This window comes from Trachurus japonicus, chromosome 17 (assembly GCF_045865225.1).
Source record: "Trachurus japonicus isolate A0001 chromosome 17, Traja_1.0".
Lineage (NCBI taxonomy): Eukaryota > Metazoa > Chordata > Actinopteri > Carangiformes > Carangidae > Trachurus > Trachurus japonicus.
The window spans coordinates 20136129-20156317 of NC_140923.1; the positions used below are offsets into that span (position 1 = coordinate 20136129).

At 41.9% G+C, this 20189-nt stretch overlaps 1 protein-coding gene across 1 annotated transcript in view; it reads right to left on the reverse strand.

The window, feature by feature from the left end:
* Positions 1 to 20189, reverse strand: part of LOC146970570 (A-type potassium channel modulatory protein DPP6-like) — a 64278-nt gene that overhangs the window by 14278 nt on the left and 29811 nt on the right. Inside the window, exons 2-7 of the mRNA XM_085804259.1 lie at positions 13740 to 13854; positions 10488 to 10586; positions 4890 to 4984; positions 4690 to 4764; positions 4543 to 4595; positions 3979 to 4060 (exon numbers count right to left, since the gene is read on the reverse strand). Coding sequence (XP_085660385.1) covers positions 3979 to 4060; positions 4543 to 4595; positions 4690 to 4764; positions 4890 to 4984; positions 10488 to 10586; positions 13740 to 13854 — 519 coding nt within the window. The remainder of the gene's footprint in view (positions 1 to 3978; positions 4061 to 4542; positions 4596 to 4689; positions 4765 to 4889; positions 4985 to 10487; positions 10587 to 13739; positions 13855 to 20189) is intronic.

Below are 20189 nucleotides of genomic sequence, written 5' to 3' on the forward strand. Positions count from 1 at the left end.
AACCTTTGTGCCAATTCACTTGTGGCTCCTTTCACAGCGTGACCTAATCCGGATGGAAACACAGCTTCCCACTCAACAACACTTACAAGCTAATATAGTCTCAGTCAACATCTGCCTTAAGCGCTGTATTAATGAATGTCTGCGTCACTACGGTTCAAGCTGGATTCCTCTCCGAAGCAGTATGAAACTTGCTCTGTTGTTAATCGAGGCGCTGGAGCTGGCTGAGACCCTGCAGGCACAGACGAATAACTGAAAACATATCCAAGCACAAACACACCATTTTCCCCCTGTGTTTATTGAGACATTATGCTGTCTTCTGGGGTGGACGACGTCTGAGCTAAACAGCGGGTTAAGGCTGCTGATTTAAGCCCTCAGCACCAAAAGATGGCATCAGCTGAAAGAATTAAGACACACCGCTGGCAGATGGGTGTGTGATGCTTAAAGAAACCCTCTGTCAATCCACTCCAGTGTTTTTCGCTGCTTCGTCTGGTGCCATTAAGAGGGAGATGAATGTGGGATTGATTGGTATCTGAAGCTGTGGTTGTTTCTTTTGGTGTGACTGGGCTGTCAGCTGAAACCTCTTCGGTTCAAATCTAAGCCTCAAATCGCCATCACGAGAGTCAGAAAAGCGAAAGATGTGATTCCCTTCACTCTGATCTATGGCTGCTGTTGAGAAAATCAAAGTTTTATATTGTGGGATCAACATCTGAGGAAAACAGATCAATGCAGAGCTGTGTAAAGCAAGGGAAGCTGGTGGGTGGCGAATGTTGCAGTACCGCCATGGGACATAATGAAAAGCATAGGCGGCTTTCAAAGAGCTACATAAAAATTCAATTCTTAGTATTTTAATTATTATAAATTACACTTTGGCAAGAGCTGCCTCAAGACTTCAGGTTCAAAAGAACTCATTGTCAGCACAGAACCCACAGTATTTAGTTGTAAATTATCCTGAATGGCCCCTGAAAAGTGGAATAATTTGTGAAGTAGGTGGTGATTGCTTGACTTTAAAAATTTCAGGCAATTCAAACAAGAGAGAAAAGAAGAATGAGCAAAAGGCTAAAAAAAAAAAAAAAAGAGCCATTTCCAAAGGGGGGCGAAATGAAAGTAGCAACATCAAAGATACCTGTGGAGCTCAAAGAGCAGGGTTGCTTATTGGGATTTCAGTGCTTCTCCATGTGTGTGGGTGTTTTTTTTATGTGAAATACAATGATACCTTCGTTTGTTTTAATTTTTTTTTTCTTGAATCCACTTCTCTCTCTTTCCTCCCTTTTTGTCTCAATAAAACCTTTTCCTCAGGTGTGTGTGTGTGTGTGCGTGTGTGTGTGTTGACCCAGCCTCACTGATTGCTCTGTCACAGTAGAGTAATTGCTTGCGGTTTAATGAGGGGAGCGTCGCAGGATCCATCTCCCCGCTCCTCTCACTGTACATCGGATGCTTCGCTGCACACAGCCACACTGCTACAAATACTCACACACACACACACACACCCACACCCACACACACCTTTCAGTTATACGTGCTGATGAAACACTTGATGATAAATTGCTCCAATTCTGCTAAAACTTAATGGGAAATCATTATATTCACAAACCCTGAGAAGAAAAAAAAAGAAAACATGTCCGACATTGCCAGGTCAGACAAAGACAAAAGACGAGAGCTCATTGCTTTTCTTTTCTTTTCTTTTTTTTCCCGCCTAACCTCTGCTGTTCATTAAATCAAACGCTGAGCTACAGTAACAGCGTCGTGAAAGGAACAATCAGGTACAATATTACCATATGCAAATGAATCTGCTTTCTTCCCCAGGAAAGCATCATCACATACTTAAAATGTTAATATTTTCTCGCCGAAGTGCATCTGTAATTTAAGCAAATGATACAGTACTGTAAGAGCAATTACGGAGGCAGGGAAAGCTTTTAAGTAACAGCTGATGAAACTGTTGTCTAAGCAAAGAAATCCAAAGAGAAACTACGCAAGTCAACAAAGTAAAACTAAAGCCGAACATCTGATTAGGCGGGAGAATAAATCCACAAATCCACTTTGTTAAAGGATAAGCATAAGTCTGTCTTTTTCTTACCGTCAACAAATCACATGAACAAAAACCAACAATGTGTCTTATCTCTCGTTATATCTCAATACTTTGCTACTTCTACCCCTGAGTATGTGTCTATTAAAATAGGGGCAGTTCTTAAAACAACCGGGCACTGTGGATATTAGCCAGCCTCATTCAGACGGGAGTAAATAATACATTTTTGGGGCTATTTTTGTGGTGTGCTGTTGAGTATCTGACTATTCTAAGAAATGTGTCACTGATGCAGTAGAGTTGTTGACTGATGTGTTTTTTTTAAGAAGAACAACTGATTGATTTTTCGCCATTTCTTTGGATTTGTTGCCAAAAATAACAAGAATAACACAATGGAGATCACATCAATGAGTTCTTGAACAAATACATCCTCAAACCGAGACAATAAAATACATAATTTGTAACGTCCCTTCGGAGCCACATACTGTATGCACATGTTTTTGATCTGACAGCCTTTGCTTCTGAATGATAATTAGTCAGTGATATCTCAAACCGTCATAAGAACCGTAATTGTTTTAAAATTGAAACAGTTCTGTGATCTGACAATGATGTGGTTAAGGTTTAGTCAGGTCAGGCACAAAAACGACGTGGCGAGGGAGGTGGTCTGGGTTTGAATAACCGCTGTATTAAAACCATGATTAACAGAAGCTGTCACATTTCATTGATCTTCACATCCATCCAGACCTACTTCTCCTCAGTGAGGTAACTACGCTTCCTCCTTTGCTGCTGATGAACAAGAGTCTTATTCCAGTGGCTGCTACATGTCGTCACTGGATCATAAACAAATGTCACTGGTGTACATTTGCTACTGTAGCTACAGATGCTGTTGCTTTGCTTTGGAGGAAACATCAGTCGAAATGACCAGAATTTAGATTTTAGAAAACTGGAAAACTGTTTTCACGTCCAGACTGACTGACATGTCCTTAATTCATCAAATAATACCAAACCTTTAAGGAAAGCAGTGAAACATTTTCTTGTTTACGTTGCAAAACTGCCTTTTTAAATCTGTGACTGAGGACCTGTGTGAACACCTAGTGCTCCTACCTCACCAAAGAATTACATCATCTCCATGTAAATGACCTTCTCTGAAGTTCTTGAAAAACCTCATGAAATCATGTTTTATTGAGTTTACCAAAGACGCTTTCTACCGCTGCTGTTGAGTTTATAATAGCTTGCATTATTTCAAATAGGCTTCCTGTGCAGCTTGTTACAAACACAGTCAGCGATGAGGGTTTGAAAATAAACAAGTAGTAGTCACTTTTTTTGATGGAGAGAGGCCAGTTGTGTTGAATCCAAGGACGGCAGCCAAACTGTTTGTCAGGCATTCTCCTCGAAATATTTCTGCCCTCTTTAAACTTTTCGAAGCAACAAAAACATTTTATTTCTTAATACCAATGGCACAGTGAAAAAAAAAAAAAAAAACGAACGAATGGAAAATCGAATTCAAGGGACCCATTTTGTCTGCACAATTGGATAAACTGTCTCCAATCAACTGGCATTGCAAAGTCTCCCTGTTCCTTCTCAGTGCCATGTGTTTGCTCCCTCTCAGAAACCCCAGACTGTCCAAGCCACGGTTTGTGCCGCCGAGAAGCCATCTGCCACTGTGGCTCTCATCAGCTCATGTGTTTGTCGTGAAGCGGTGAAATTAAACGCAAACAAAAAAACCAAACATTTTGGCTTCACGTTGGCACTGATGGAGGTCAAAGTAAGGACAGTTCACCCCTAGGACCCTTAATGGAGTCATTACAGTGTACGTACACCTCTTATCGCCAAGACATTTGTCTGTTCTGCTGTGACAACCCATAAATCACCGCTCAGCCTCCTCCGCCATGCCTGACAGATGTCCACTAGTGTGCCAGCATTTAGTGAGTGTAATCTCAAGGGTACGGCCTCCTTACCAGCTGCTGGCCGCGGGGTCCCCATCCAGCAAACTGCAGGGCGGCTTCATGCACCTCGGGGGGGTTCAGAGGCCAAGTTTCCCTGTGGAGACGACATATTAAACAATAAGTTCAATTTTTGTCTGTACGTTCGCTCCGACTACAATGTATGATGTGTAAGTCGATACAAATGCACAGTCAGAGCAAGGAAGATGTGTGTTTTTTTTGCCTTGTTCCCTCACTGTGGGCTTCATCAATCATCCATGTCCCTGTTTTAGCACAAGCTGACTTTGCTTGGCTCACTGCAAATACAGAACAGTGGGGAAATAAGCAGACATAGATGGATGAAAGGCTAAAAACAGGCCAGGCTGAATGCAGCACACAAAACTAAATTGAACTTAAATGCATTCCCACAGCGTGGCGCGGCCAAAACAGGTAAATGGGGCCGGCATGAGTGGACTGTCTGCGTGAGTTCAGACTGAGGACAAATTGTCCGGTAGAAATTGATGGGTGAGGGGAAGACGACACACAAAGCGCCAAAACACAGCAGACAATCAAAAAGGGCACAACAGAGATGAGTCTTACTGCGTCGTGAGGCTGTAAATAATGTACTTGGCCACATAGGAGTGTTGATAGATCTGTGGAAACAAACAGCATCACAGTCAAAGAAGGACAAATTCTGGGGGAAATTATATGGTGCAGTGCGAGGTAGTGGAGCAGACTGTTTCCCACCGGTTTCACTTCAAAGGCAAACAACACATGTTCCATGTCTGGAGACACTTGGTACTTGGCGGCTCTGGATCTGTCCTGGATGGGATGAAAAAAAAAAAGAAGAAAAACAAACACACACACACTCATCATAGTGACACACACACAGCTCAGTGGCAGCAGAAAGTACACTCACTGCTGTTCAAGTATATCGTTATACTCACAAAGAACTGGTTCGGCACGATAAGCGTTCTCTCATTTGTGTCAGCGTTGAGCTTGACAACGTCCCCGTCCCTTGTACGATACAGCAGCTCATTGTCTGTAAACAGCAAATAAAAAAAACAAGTGTTAGGTATAGGAACTTCTCCCACTTCTCTATTTATAGTGTCTTGTCCTCCTGGACCTTCATCAAAATCCCTGTTGGCTAATTTGTTAGCAAACAGTTGCTCATTTACTGAACCGACAGTCATAAAGCAACATCATCATTTATTTAGAGACGCATTTTTAACCACCTTGAAAATCCGAGTACAATATTCAGCACTTTTTTTTTTTTAGCTCTAATATTGGTCTCCACCGACTCGCAGAGTAAATATCTCTGCTAAATGCTCCACTTTGTTTTTCTACAGCTGGACAGGAAGCATACATAACATACTTTTCTTTTTAATCTAAAACCACTCCAATCTGAAGACAGACCCTAAACAAGCTGTGAGTGTGTGATCCTCCTAAGCACTCAGTGTAATGCCGCTATCCTCAGCATCCTGCTCTGTACACAACAAAACTGTCTCATCCTTTATGAGAAGCAAAGTTAAGTAAGTAAAGTTTATTTATATAGCACTTCACAGACATGAGTCACAAAGTGCTTCACAGAGCTAAAAACAGTTAAGATGGGAGAAGAAGAAGCGGTAAATGTCAGTCACGCTCTCTCTGGTTACTTTAGCACACCAACAACAACAACAACAACAGTGCTTTAGAAATGAAGGCACAAGATTAAACACTGTTAAACACAGTTGTGCATGTTTTGCTCTCATTAAAGCTTGGGCTCAAACTAAACTTTCTGGAACACAAATTCTCTTTTTAATTACGTTTTCCTTCACAGATTGATTTTCCCAGAAATTTCTCAGATTTGTGGTGTTGTGATGAAACACAGGCGCTCAGGGAGAGAAATTCAACCAATGAGACTGTTAAAGTGCCTGGCTCGGGCCGTGACACGCTGGCCAAACGAATCTGGTGTCGGCTGTTGGTGACGGTGGAAATTTCCATCCGGCAGATGAACCTTAACTTGATTACCAAACAAGAGTTTATAATGTTGGTGCATACTGGGCCTGTGATGGGATCTTTAATTAAGCCAAACCAATTTCCTAAGATCCGAGCTGGGGAGTCATAACGAGAAGTGACGGTTATTCACTGTTGCCTAAGTTGGTGCTTTTGTTTCATTGGTAGATTTAGCCACAGATGCTCCATGTTGATGTCCTGTTTTCATTGTGAGGCAATATAATATTCTGTTGCATCTCAAAAATATGAATGCATCGGATCAGTCTGAAGGTCGAATCCTGTGTCTTTGGATCTGAGTGCGTGTGAGAAACTCAGAGGTGAGTCCAAAGACTACAGAGGCAAACGGTGATCAAAGAGCAACGGGGATCAATTACGCACTGCTGTGAATGAAGCCCACAAAATATTGATGAGGACTACTGAAGTGTGAAGCTGTCCCACTGGACTTCTTATCAGAAGGTCATTAGCACCAAATGGGAGCCGACTGCATTAACTTAACTGACAAGATGCAATGTCACACAATTGATTGCCAGGGTTTCGTCAGGTGCTGAGGACGTTTTCATCACTGCTGTGAGTGAAGGGGATAGGAACACTGGAACTTAACTAATTATATGTTAATGAGCCTGTAATGTAAGTAATCAGGGGAGCAGCCCGCTCCGTAGACCAGAAGGACAGATGTAAGGTCAATATGTGTCTGTCAGCACCGAGGAGCTGTGAGTTAGCATATGTGCAGGTGCTAATGTGATTTTTATCACAGATACATTCAAACATACACATGTGAGATGCCAAGTGTGTTCATGCACAAGCTGTTTGTCTCTGAATGTGTGAGTCTGGTTATTGAACCATCTGATTTTGGCAATGAAGCTTTAATTTCATTTTAATTAAATTTTTTTGTCCACTGAAACATGATTAAACAGTTTGATAATGCAGCTAACTTATGCTACGTCTGGCCCTCTTCTTCTCAAACTTACAAAGTGTTACATCACGCAATTTGCTTTACAGAAAACAATATGAAAGAAATCTTTAAAATCAGCTGCTGTACATGTGAAGGCAGCAGTTTAAACCTGAGACTGAGTAACTTCTGAGATTAGATTTGTGTAATTCAGACCGGAGGGAATGAATTACTAAAAGAAAAAATCTATCATGTGAATTCGTTAAAACTAAGTCCGTCCTTGTTACCAAGATGAAAGACAAAGCCCAAATTGGTTAGTCTGAAAGAATACTAAGCATGAAAGTTAATTTTCAACTTTCAAAACTGACAAAACTTCACTTAAGATTTTCTCACCATTTTATTTCTGAGAGTTTACAAAAAAAGCAAAGGCTCAAACTCTTGAAAAGCTTTTTTTCTATGATAAAAAAATATTCACCATTCAGATGACAAAGAGTGCTTGGTTTACAATGTCTGCTCCGTTAATGTGAATTCTGGGAGCCTCAAACGATACTGTATGTCAAATTGAGATGCTGAAATGAGCATCTCCTGTATTGACCATTTTTAACACTCAAAACACGAAAACCACTTAGTTGATTTCTTCACTTGACAGATATATCAATATTATTTTCAGGCAGCCACTAACTGCTCACTCGCATCTTTAATTTTTCTGAATTTCTAAATTTCTGACGACGATGATGTTGATGATGTACTTTTTAACTCAATTTTCCTTCAGCATTGATTTGTAAAGATGCTTCATATCCCAGATCCTAAACTGCGAGTGCTGAACTGTGACATCCAGACCAAATGTCAGTGTTGCCCTAGAGCTGATTTAAAACACTGCTGGTACTCTACAAGCAAATTGAGTTGCTAATACCCCTTATTAAAAAAATACAGCTAACAAGAACATATTGTTCATTGCAGTAGTTATACTAATCCCAACGCGCAGTAAAATCTCATAATCCCTCGAACAATAAAGCATCACTGATCACCGAGGCTGAAAATGATTTCAAGTGCTTTTCCAGCCGAACGCCAGGGGGCACCGAGCCAGCTGATCCAACATTTATGAGCCCGGCCAGGAGCTTCCTCCTTGCTACCTCGTCAAGGTTAGAGAGGCCAGAGCAAAGCCGCTCTACAAAACATCTGTTCATCTTAGACCATCCTACTGTTCGCCTGCTGCACAGCATGCTGTATTTGTGCAAGCCGTTAAATGAGCTGGAAAACTGGTGCAATTGTTGTTGATGTAGAGAGGGATAAAAATCACAGCCAGGAAGAGTTACTGTGAATCTACATAATGTTGCATAACATCTGTGTCTTTTTTGAAAGAGGATCACAGTTACTGTAAAAAAAATATTTACAAAATCCCGACTAAGCTGTGATGTTTTTTTACGAGGATACACAGAGAGTAACAGCCACAGATCTGCGTGTGCTCAGTTCAGGTATACCTACTGTACATTAGCTACAGAAACAGACAGGCTTAATGATCTCCCTGCTGGGGACAGGCGCTGTTTGTTTTGTGATTTAAGTGAGAAAGAAGACTGAGATGTATGTTTTTTCTCATCTCCTACGACCTCACATCTCTTCCCTGATTTAAATCTTGAGCCAAGCAGCTATTCATCCTTAGATATCCCATCGAGTCTTTACATAAACTCCAGCTGAACTAGTTTCAGGTACTGTGTGCACCTTTTATGTGGAATCAACTGTGAACAACCTTGAGACAGATTATTTTCTTCCTCTTGGAGATTTTAAAGCTTTATTTCCCATTATTTTTCATTATCAAACTTATTTTGTTGTTCAAATTCCTATATCAAGTTGGATGATTAGAAAAAAAAACTTTTTTGTGTTATTCAGCTAGCTCCTTTCTTGGAAGTGAGTTATTTTTCTGTTGAATTTTGAAGGAGACGGGTTCTTTGTGTGATTCAGCATCGCTCCTCTGTGTCATATTAGTTCCTGTGGGCTGTGCTTTACACAACCTTTAACTACAGTACTGCAAGTAGGGGAGAGTAGGGTAAGATGAGCTAACTAATAACAAAATAAAAACATAACTGTTTTGAAATTATATCGTGTCCATAAAAAAAAGTCTTGGCACAACTTAAGTAAGTTGAGCCACCCCCCCCTTCCCCTCCATCCATCTCCCACCTCCCACTTCACTCAATATCCAACCTGTCCAAGTTGCAGGTGAATAACACAAACTGCTGGGATCTGCTGCTGAGACACTAACTCAGTGAGGTTTGGGGAGTTTTGCGATTACGTCGCATCTTGTGAAGAATCCAACATCTTTCTCTTTGACAGTTAGTTGGCTCACCATAAACAGCTTTGCTTGTTTTCAGGAACGTACTCTATCTGCTTCTCATAAACATCCAGAATCTTGATTTAATAATTAGGACATTAACAGACAAAATACACTCAGTGTATTGTAGTGTATGACTCAACTTACCCCAGAGCTACTGACTTTATTAGTCCCCACAGCTAAAATGGTGCTGTTTACTACCTTATGTTGTAGCTCATGTGCAGATACCACAACTCATTTATAAAACAAATTTATAATTATCTCTTTTGGTCTAAACACGATTCTCATAAATCTTATGATAGACTACATTCACTTTCGAGAGTGAAAAATGTTTTTTTGGACATAAATGTCTAACAACTTTACCCATGTGGTTCTTACCGTCACTGACTCCATGTAATGATGCCTTCCTCCTAAATATTTGGTCACATGCTCAATTTTTCTTATGGTTTCCTAGCAACAAGGGGTGGCTCAACTTGCCCCTATGCTCAACTTACCCGAGTCTCCCCTACTGCGTGGATAAACCATGAAAGTACTTTTAGAGGTGCAGAATCAGTGTACAGCACAAGAGCCTGGGCATCCTTGGGGTCGGTCTATATTTAGTTGACTTTGACACGAAGAAGCTGTAAATACATACAACCCCTACAACAAACAGACACAGCACAGCACCCTCATACTTAACACTCAACCACTTAAACACAGCCTTGCCATTAGTGGCCAAATCCAGATGTGTCTCTACATACTACTGATGTTAACTTTTGACATGGTGTAGACCCTGTTTGTGCATCTATTCTGCACAGCTGAATATCTGAACATTTTCTGCATCTTCCAGATCTTGTTTTGACTCCTACGGTTTCCCGCATAGCTGCTATTTCTTCCTGACATTTTGGACAGCAGAAGCTGGAAGCACTCTGAAGTCTCTTTATAGCCTGTCGCTGCTTTGTAGCATCAATTAGCTTCACTTCAGATCCTCAGCCTGCGGTTGTTGAGTGTTACCAGAAGGTTTGAAGAGTGAGAGAATTTACCACGAGCTGATAATCCTGATGACAGCTCTGAGATTCACGAGAAGATGGTGCTCAAACTTTTTCATAATCCTCACATTTTTTTTAAAAAGTTCATTAAAACACTGGAAATATACATTTTTAATGCCCGTTTGCTGAAGGGGGTGTAATTCTTTACTTTCATTTCAAGAAATTTGTCCAGTAGAGCCCAAACTTGTGCAAACTGTATATTGTGAATCATGGACAACACCAATGCCTGTCACAATGTGTCTGGAGGTGTTCTGTATTTTGACACAAGAGCCAGATCCTAAATGTCAAAGTCAAACTGTTCACTCACCGCTGAGCCATTTGGCATCTGGGTCATGGATGTGGAGCTCTGCACCAAAAACATCTTCTACAGTCACTTTCTTCTTAAGGGCAAGGCTGTCATCTTCACCTGTCAAGTGTATCAAGAAAAGACAAATAAACAAGCATAAATTAAACACGAATACGCAGAGAGGCTCACATATATATTCAAAAGCATCTTGTGGATTTTTGAAGGAAATGTCAAGATGTCTTTCAGTATTGTAAGATTTATTAGCATTTCAAGCAAGTAAGTTTACTAGTGTCTAGGTAAGAAAATCTTTTGACTTATTTATCAGTAAGTTGCCTTACTCAGGATATACCAGAGACTGTCACCAGTTCACTATAATATACTCCTCTACCTCTGGAGATAGCACCTCCAACAGCTATTCCCCACCATAGGTAGAGCAATTTCGAACAAGGCACAAACAAGAAAGGGGCCCCTGGTATTGCTCTATTGATCTGAGAGCATCAGATCACATCTGCCTTCTTCATTTTTCAGCAGCAGGCGGGCAACTCCTTCCATCCCTAAAAACTGGAGATGAGATCTGAAGCTGACGGCTGAACTGCAGGTGGAGCAGACACCAGGGGAACGCAAACGAGTTAGCGTGGATGTGAGGAAAGAGACGCAGCGAGTGTGAGCCCTTTAACTGTTCTTCTACCTCACCTTTTAGTGAGGAAACAACTGTCAGAGACAAGTTGTCACGACGGCTGACAGCCCAGTCTTACTGTATAAAACGGTAAGTTGACAGATTCTTCGGCAGGCTTCGCGGTGTGACTGAGTGGAGGGATCTGAGTGTGTAAATACCATGTCAGACATTGTCAAGTGTTTATCGACTTGAAAACTTGGGAGGAATTCTCTTGTCTGGCAAGAAGCTGCAGGGCGAGGGGATGGAGCCAATTTCCAACACGAGGCAAATGGTATCTGTGATGCTTCCATCTGACAAATGGCTGGAGCTATTACAGCGTAATCATCTCCATTAAACAGGCCTGAATGGCATTACACATTAAAAGGCCCATTACCTAGTGAGACGATGACCCTGCCTCTATATAAAACTGTTATACAATCACCAACCCGGAGAACCATGTCATCTGTAAAACCTTGAACCCATTGAAACAAGGTTATCAAATTAAAATAGCTGCCTGCTCGGCGAAAAGAAAGCTGAATACCGCTGCCAAGAGGAGAGGGAAAAAAGGATTTGTCTATGGTGTGTTTGCAATACTCAATCTAAAGCCCAGCATGTGTGTAGGATATGCGGTAGTGAGGCAGAAAACATCCAAACAGGTGTGTGTGAATACTCTTCTCTCTGCTGGCCCTGGTTACTTAGCAGGGAATCTAAAAACATCCCACATTTTAATGGAATTTGGTGCAACGCTAGGCCACAACCCAAGAGCATCAGCGATTAGCTCCCAACGACTAGAATCCAGCTGTTTTTCTTTTTGCAAATTCTTTGCATCATTTGTAACACCTGGCACGCTGTATCCTGTGACTGTTAATCATGTTGTTTATTTTGATGCATGTTCAATTCCAGATGCGCAGTTTGAGCATTTTGTCACTAATAAATTAATCACTTGAGATTCCTGGCAGAGTTGTTAACAAACGCTGTTTAAGTAAAGGTTGTGTCAACTAGTGTACACACGGGCTCATGCAGAGAACAAGACAAGTCCACTTGAGAGCGACTGAATACTGTGTGTGTTGATGGCTCCGTCAGGGGAATCGTGATTTGTTTCTCATTTGCTCCCAGAACAAAACTCTCAAAACCTGTGGTAAAATCTGATGGAACACAAGGTCACGACCTGAGAAACAATGATTTGCTGTTGAATTTTTTTCTCTCTTTCCTTCTTTACAGGGTAATAACACTATTTTCCCATGAGTCAAAGGTAAAAAAAAAAAAATCTGGTAGTGGAACAACATTAAAAAAAAAATTGTCTCTTACTTTCAATATTTGGCAACGGTGCTATCAAACTAAAACCCATGATTATCCAGATTATTTCTATCTCCAATACTCTCAAATTCTTGCCTTCTACAATATACATGCAGCAGGGCACCTTTAGTAAACTTGGTGTTAGGTAATCAAAACACTTGGATTAACTAAGAGAATGATTGTGTGTTTATAATGTGAAGGTGAACATGAATTGCAGGTATGTGAAGGACAGTGAATGCACAACATGCCTGATGCCTCTTAAAGTGAAATTCCGGCGTAAGTGTAAACCATGGTCAAACACACCGTAACACCGAGTTAGACCCCCCCTCGAGAGATCAATTTGCCCGACCGCTACATTCACGAGATCCACCAACTTCAGCAAATACCGCAATATCGCCACACACGGCGCTGTCCGGATCCACTGTCTGACCGCAACCAAAACGCCACCATTTGCCCAAAATAATGCTCAGAACTGCACCAAATGTCATCAATAGTACACACAGGGTCCCAGCACGTAGTACGAGTTGTCAAACATCTGCTAGCTTTGCCTGTTTTCTTTAGCAAGGAGATGCAACTCAACTCACCTACTTCTCCTCCGGGAGCCGCTCGTTCGTGAGGAAGCCCTGACGAGTCGATCACCGAGTGCACCGGAGTTCCGCAGCTCTTAAAAATGCTCATTTGCGCCTATATCGTGGCCAGCACTCGATAATAATAGTTATAAAGTGATATGCAAGATATAAAAAAAAAAAACTCTGATTGTATTTCCATGAGGTAATTGTTGATTGAGCTGCGGAACTCCGGTGCACTCGGTGATCGACTCGTCAGGGCTTCCTCACCAACAAGCGGCTCCCGGAGGAGAAGTAGGTGAGTTGAGTTGCATCTCCTTGCTAAAGAAAACAGGCAAAGCTAGCAGATGTTTGACAACTCGTACTACGTGCTGGGACCCTGTGTGTACTATTGATGACATTTGGTGCAGTTCTGAGCATTATTTTGGGCAAATGGTGGCGTTTTGGTTGCGGTCAGACAGTGGATCCGGAGAGCGCCGTGTGTGGCGATATTGCGGTATTTGCTGAAGTTGGTGGATCTCGTGAATGTAGCGGTCGGGCAAATTGATCTCTCGAGGGGGGGTCTAACTCGGTGTTACGGTGTGTTTGACCATGGTTTACACTTACGCCGGAATTTCACTTTAATCACCTCATACACACCAGAAATTATACAAGCCTGTTGCTGGCATAGTGAGTGTGTGTGTGTGTGTGTGTGTGTGTGTGTGTGTGTGTGTGTGTGTGTGTGTGTGTGTGTGTGTGTGTGTGTGTTGTACGTACGAGGAGTCAGCAGGATGACGGAGGTGACAATCAGGGAACAGATGATGAGGATGACCAACAGGGCGATGGCTATTCCCTTCCAGTTCCTCTGAGGCGGAGCACTGCCCACCAGGTCCTGAAAAAGTATACACATCATATACATTACACCTGTGCAGACACACACACACACACACACAGGGGACAAAATATCCACTTGTCCGTGGTAATAGATGAATAGATTTCACTTCTTGTGGGCTTGATCTCAAAATGGATACAACAGGGTTTCTGAGCTCATCTCATCCTACATAAGACAGATGTACTTTGTACTGTCACAGCTGGAGACGGAGAGTGGCCGGAGGACAGCTCATTCTCCGTCAGACAGATGCCGACAGCTCAGACACTCGTGTGCAGTAACGCTGCATCCTCTAGCTGCTCCCTGCTGCTCGCATACGAAGAGTCCCTGCAGCTTTGCCTGAGAGCTGAAGAGGAGCTATGGCTTCAATTCAGACAACAAAAGGCAGAATAATGAGCCGCTCTCCTCAAACAGCCCGGCAGATGGTACAAGGCTAATCAGCGCCACTCTAAACACATATACTCCAAATATCCACAGGACATACAAAACAGAAGTTGCAGCAATCAGGTGCCCTTGAAGACTGCCCGATGCTCTAAAATGCTTATCTTAAACTTTGTGATCCGAAAGCCCTTTTAGGGTTTTTTACTGTGTGATTTTTTTCTGGCATAAACACACACACAAACACCCTCTATCATCATCTACTCCTCGAAACGCTCTGCGTCTGCATCAAAGCAACAAACGAGCAAACTGTTTCTTTTCTCACATTGTTTCCTTTATTCGGAGGCCTGTGGCTTTGTCACTACATTCCTCAGCCACACGTGTCATATTGTTATGTTCAGGGGCGGGTCAGGTGACTCGGAAATGCGATCACTCGGCTTTGATGGACACTACAGACGGACCGTCATCTGAACCACCTGTTGATCCTTTGAACCTCCTTATACACAGTCCACATGTGACTCCGACTGGTTATAAACATTATGATATTAAACCCTGTTACTGAGAAAAATGTACATTGGTACAGGTTTTATATAATTTAACATTAGGACATTAGCTAGATTCTTCATTTCATTTCTGCTGCTTATTGATGCTTTTAGGTCTTTTTTTTTTTAGCATTTACTCTTTTTCGATACCTTCTATCTTACTTCCATGCTATTCACTGTTTGAACTATTTATCCATTTCTTTCAACTGCATCTATCTAGATACACAATGTCTGACTCACAATGCCAACTATTAGCCATAAGCTGTTTGTTTACTTTAACCAGGTCCAGCTATAAAATATTCAGTTCTTTCTGTTTCTACAGTTCCCATCAGTATGATTTCTCTATTTAGTTTATACAGTACATTGCTTACCTACTGTCTAATACTTCTCAAATCTGTTTTATCTATGTATCCTCTACATGTACACCTATTTTTGCTGTCAATTCCTTATTTCCATGTTTCAATCATTTTTTTCTATTGCAGTTTTGATTTGGTGTTTTAGATTTACAGCTTACTAAAGATGTGGATATAGTTTTTCTATATCTTTATCTCTCCATGCACCTCCTGGTGACAGCAGAAGTACAACCTGTGAACCACCAGTTGGGATACATTTCACGAAGTTTGCCCTTAAGGGGTTGAAGGAGTTAAGTTCAGAAACTCAGTATTTAGCATCAGGTGTCATTCTTGCCTAATTTATCCTCACAGACTGTGTGTGTGGGCACAGACACACACACACACACACACACACACACACACACACACACACACACACACACACACACACATTAATATCTCTGGTAACATTCAGTGAAGAGACTGAGCAGCTCCAGCCACCCGTATCAGGCCAGCTGTTGATACCCTTGTAACCAATTAGACCTGGTCTATACAGCACGCAGCAGCTCAGTGGACCATCTACAAGTTAATGAGGGGTGTGTGTGTGTGTAGTGTACATTTGTGTGTTTGTGTGAGTGAATATGCATGCGCATGTGCATGTGAGAGGGAAACAGACGGCTCAACTCTCGGGCACAGTTGATGCTTTTTATATCCTTGAAGACCTTAAATGGCCAGATTGCTAATTACTTTCTATTCAAATGTTTAAAATGTACCACCAGTGTATGTGTGTGTCTGCAACCACGCTATCTGTGCAACTACTGTCTCTTCACAGTTTGACTCTCACAACAAAGCAAATCAATAGTGTAGGCAGCGAGTACACATAGAAAAACAGCAGGAGCATCAATAGGCTGATTTATTGCTGCAGAGGTACGGATTTTCACGATAACGTGTACGGACTTGTGTACTGGATTCATAAGATATTAATCTCCGTGCTTTATCACACTCTAAAAGGAAAGACGCTGTTGAAGTTGCCTTTGATATCCGCAATCACTTCAGACCTCTGACCGAGGCAGAAATAAAATAATCAGATGTCTTGACAGGCACACAGATAACAGCCTGGTGTCTGCTTTTGCTCACTTACTCTTGTTTTTTTTGTTGCATCTACCTGCACTGAAAATGGCAAACCATTTAGCACAGGCAGGTGATTTAAATGCATATCCCATATCCAGTTCAGTGCAGACTGTACCCGACTGAGAGATGCAGATCTATAAATGTGACAGCTGGATTCATGCCACATGACAGAGCAAGAGTATCTCTCAGCACTTTGATGCGCAGCCTGGGAGGCAAGTGAGTAAATATTTAGTTCCAGTCATTTTACCACCCATGACAAAACCAGCATACTCATTGTGCCAGAGCACAAAAGGCACAAGGTAAAATGATATCAGACAGCCAACTTTTTGAATCTTAAATACATCTCCCACAGGCCCTGAGGGCTAATTCAAGCTGTGGAAATGTAGGAAGCAGACAACTTGATGAGCTTCCCTTCTGTGCTTGGCATTTTCTATAAATAGAGGCCCAATTATTCAATCAGAAGTCAAGGAGCTTTTCCACAATTCAAATCAATAGTCAGTCAAATGCTGTGGGACGTCTGCTTTTTTCTCACTCTAAAACACACAATAAAAGAGCGTCCGGTTGAAATGGATACAACCATTAACCTTCACTGTCAGTACGTCTTGGGTAGTGTATAGTAACACCGCCTTGAGAAAGATGAGATCGATGTTTATGGTTCCTCCCCGTGACAGGCTAAGCAGTGGTCAACAGAGCCGTAAGAGCAGCTGTCACTGCTGCTTAAACCACCTACTACATTAACACAAGCTACTGTAGAGTGGCTGTACAACATTAAAACTGAGCATCAGCTGAACCTTAAAGATGTGACATTCAGTTATGTTGACGGCCTCGCCACCTAAATTCAATAATGGTGTTTAAAAAAAGAAAACATAACACGGTTAAAAATGTCGGAGGAAGATTTCCCATCAGTATCGCTGCTGGAGAGGTTTGAGAATAGTTTCCATGTTCTACGAGTAAAACGGCGGCAGATTAGGTTCCTCACTGACCCTTTCACTGCTAAGTCAGCCAGTTTGAAACCCCCATTAGTGGCTGGATAGAAATGGTTGAACTGTCTGAGGAGTGAAATCCAATTTGAGGGAAGGAACCACGGACTCTTGGAAAAGTGGAGAAATATCCCAGTGTCAGACACACAGGAGTGAATGTGCTGCTGAAATTCATGGCGACTAACATTTCTGAATATGAATATAAAAACATGAAATCCAAGTATCAAGCTGTCTTTATTGAGATACAAATAAATTAGTTGCTTTGGTCAAGTAAAAGCTTCAGTTTAGGTCTTGGTGCATGTACGTATCTTAAAGGTCCAGTGTGTAAAATGGGGGGGAAACCGAGCGTTCAGATTCTAGATTGGAGCGCTCACTCACGCTCGCCCCTCCCATCGGCCAAGTGACGGTGGCCTCCGAGGACAAAAAAACTTGTTTACCACGACTGGGGCGACTGAGAGTATTTCAGGAGCATGGAGCAATAAGCTTAAGATCCAAACCACTTTACGATATGTCGGTTGTTTCCTACTCCTTCTTCTTTCCTTCCGCCTTCATCTTCGTTGGTTTATTTATGAACGGCGAAACATGCTCTCTGGCTGGCTGGATTTTCCGTTCAGCTGCCGTACAAACATGGCAGTGCAAGATGGCGACACTCTCTAAAGCAGGGGTGTCAAACATGTCCGGCCCGCCAGAGGCTCAATCTGGCCCGCAGTATGAATTTACCAGATTTAAAAATTACATAGAAGACAGAAGAGGCATTATGCTGTTGAAATTGCATGTATTTTTCTCAAGAAATTTCAGGTTGGTCATAATATGTTTTGTAATAGGATAGTTCTTTAATGTAAATCAATAATAATGCGCTTCTTTGCACTAAAACAAAGAGAAAAGTTAGAGTTCTTATTATTTATAGGATATTATGCTATTATTTTACCGGTCCGGCCCACTTGAGATCACATTGCACTTAATTTGGCCCCTGAACTGAAATGAGTTTGACACCTCTGCTCTAAAGCAAGACCCCTGCTATATAAAAGAATAATTATAAGGCTACGGAAACCGTCAGTAAACCTTGCCAATTACGGCATTACACACTGGACCTTTAAAGACGCTAGCATAATGTGTTAAACATAGCCTCAAAAGTAATACCATTTGTTTTAAAACATCAGTTCTCCTGTACAACCCACTGTTATTAAAGCGTCTTAGCTCTGATTGCTTTATCCCTGCAGGCTGCTTTATCCCTCTGAAACCTTTCATATACCTACTCAGCCGCAAAAAAGAACAGAAAGCTCCAGACTGGGGCTGAATTCACTCTCATAAAACATATGAAAATCATCAGCACCTGCTTGTTTCAAGCAAATAAAGAGACACCCCGCACAAAATCTAACCTCTGATTTGATTTTCCTGACGTTGAGCTCATGTTTTTGTACAACACAAACTGTGTTGCTGTAAACTTGAGAATTCTCTGGATGCTGACCTTCCTTCGAGAGCTCTTAACAAGGTAGGAAAAAAAGAGAAAAAAAAAGTGTTTGTCTGTGTGCAAGAGGAGATCTCGGCCTTTAGCAACAGTTTCAGACGTGGCGAGACGTCACTGGCGGTTTGCATTTAGCCATCGCTTCCTGTTAGTCTGCGCGGAGAGCAGGCATGCATGCCTTACAGCCGATAACAATAAAAGCTGCATCAATAAATGACAACTGCTGCTATTTTCACCCTCTCCACCACAGACACCCAAATCTAAACAAACCCTGTGCATTTCAGCACGGACGACTCAAAAATGGTAGAAAAATCCCAAGAGGGGGAAGCAACAACATTTATTTTTCGATCCATTTGCTACTATTTTTGTTCTAGGCCGCAAGAATGAAGCATCTTTTAAGGTCAAGCTTTCTTTATCCCTCACCCCCCACCTCCAAACACACACACTCTCTCTCTCTCTAATCCTCTCTCCCTTCCACTTTCCCTTTGTCTAACCATCTCTTTGTCTCTTTGCTTGCAGCTGAAGTGTGAAATGGATCTTTCCTGATCTCTGAGCACCTGGTTTCCAAGGGAACCAAGAGAGCCATTTGAGTCACATTTGCAGTGAAGACGGTGCTGGCTGCTGTACAGTACAGTACGGTGGGGACTAATACTAGTGCTGTAAGAGCCTTGTGGGAGAATTGCCCTGGGGGTGTATCAAGAAATTAACTCAGGAGTCAGAAAACAAGAGGCTCGCAAAGACAACACGAGGGGATGTAGACATTTGAAACGAAAGCAAACTTTGGGTGCGTAAAGACATCGGACACTCGACACACGATATATGACTCTACTGTAATGTAGTCGCTGTCGAAGAGCAGTCAAACTCAAATGAATGTGTAGGAGCCTTTGGACATCGGGGGGGGGGGAAACTTTTCCTCTGGAACGGCATCAATAAATCATGAGCATTCATGAGTGAGATTAAGAATTCATGCCAACTGTCTTTTGGTTCATAGATAGCTGAGCATCAACCGCTCTCCGTCTATCCAGCCGGTCTTTGTCCACTCTGGAAAACGTGGAGTGTGTGGGTTACACTCAACTGAGACAAGACAAAGAAAAACAAAATGTTCTCTGGATGAGATACTGTGACCTGCAGACATATTCGTTGATAAGGGATCAGCTCCGATAAGCAGAGCTAAGCACAAAATAAGGAGTTGAAGCGATGTAGCTGTAAACCGCATCAACTAGATAAACACATCTGCCAAATGATTACCATCGAGGAAAAAGTAATACAAGACGGTAAATTGTGGAGGAGAAAAAAAAAGCTGTGGGACGTTACGTTCTCTGTTACATTTTGCCGTAATAGAGACACTGAAGGAAAAGGAAAAAAGAGACGTACAGAGAAAAGGAGACAGTGTAATAATCACTGCTGCTGCTCATGTTAAGTGTAAGTTGAGAGTACATGAAGTTACATAAAGCTCATCTTTACTTGTGGTCTTCTGCACAGCGATCTCAGAGCTGAGGAACATTACCAT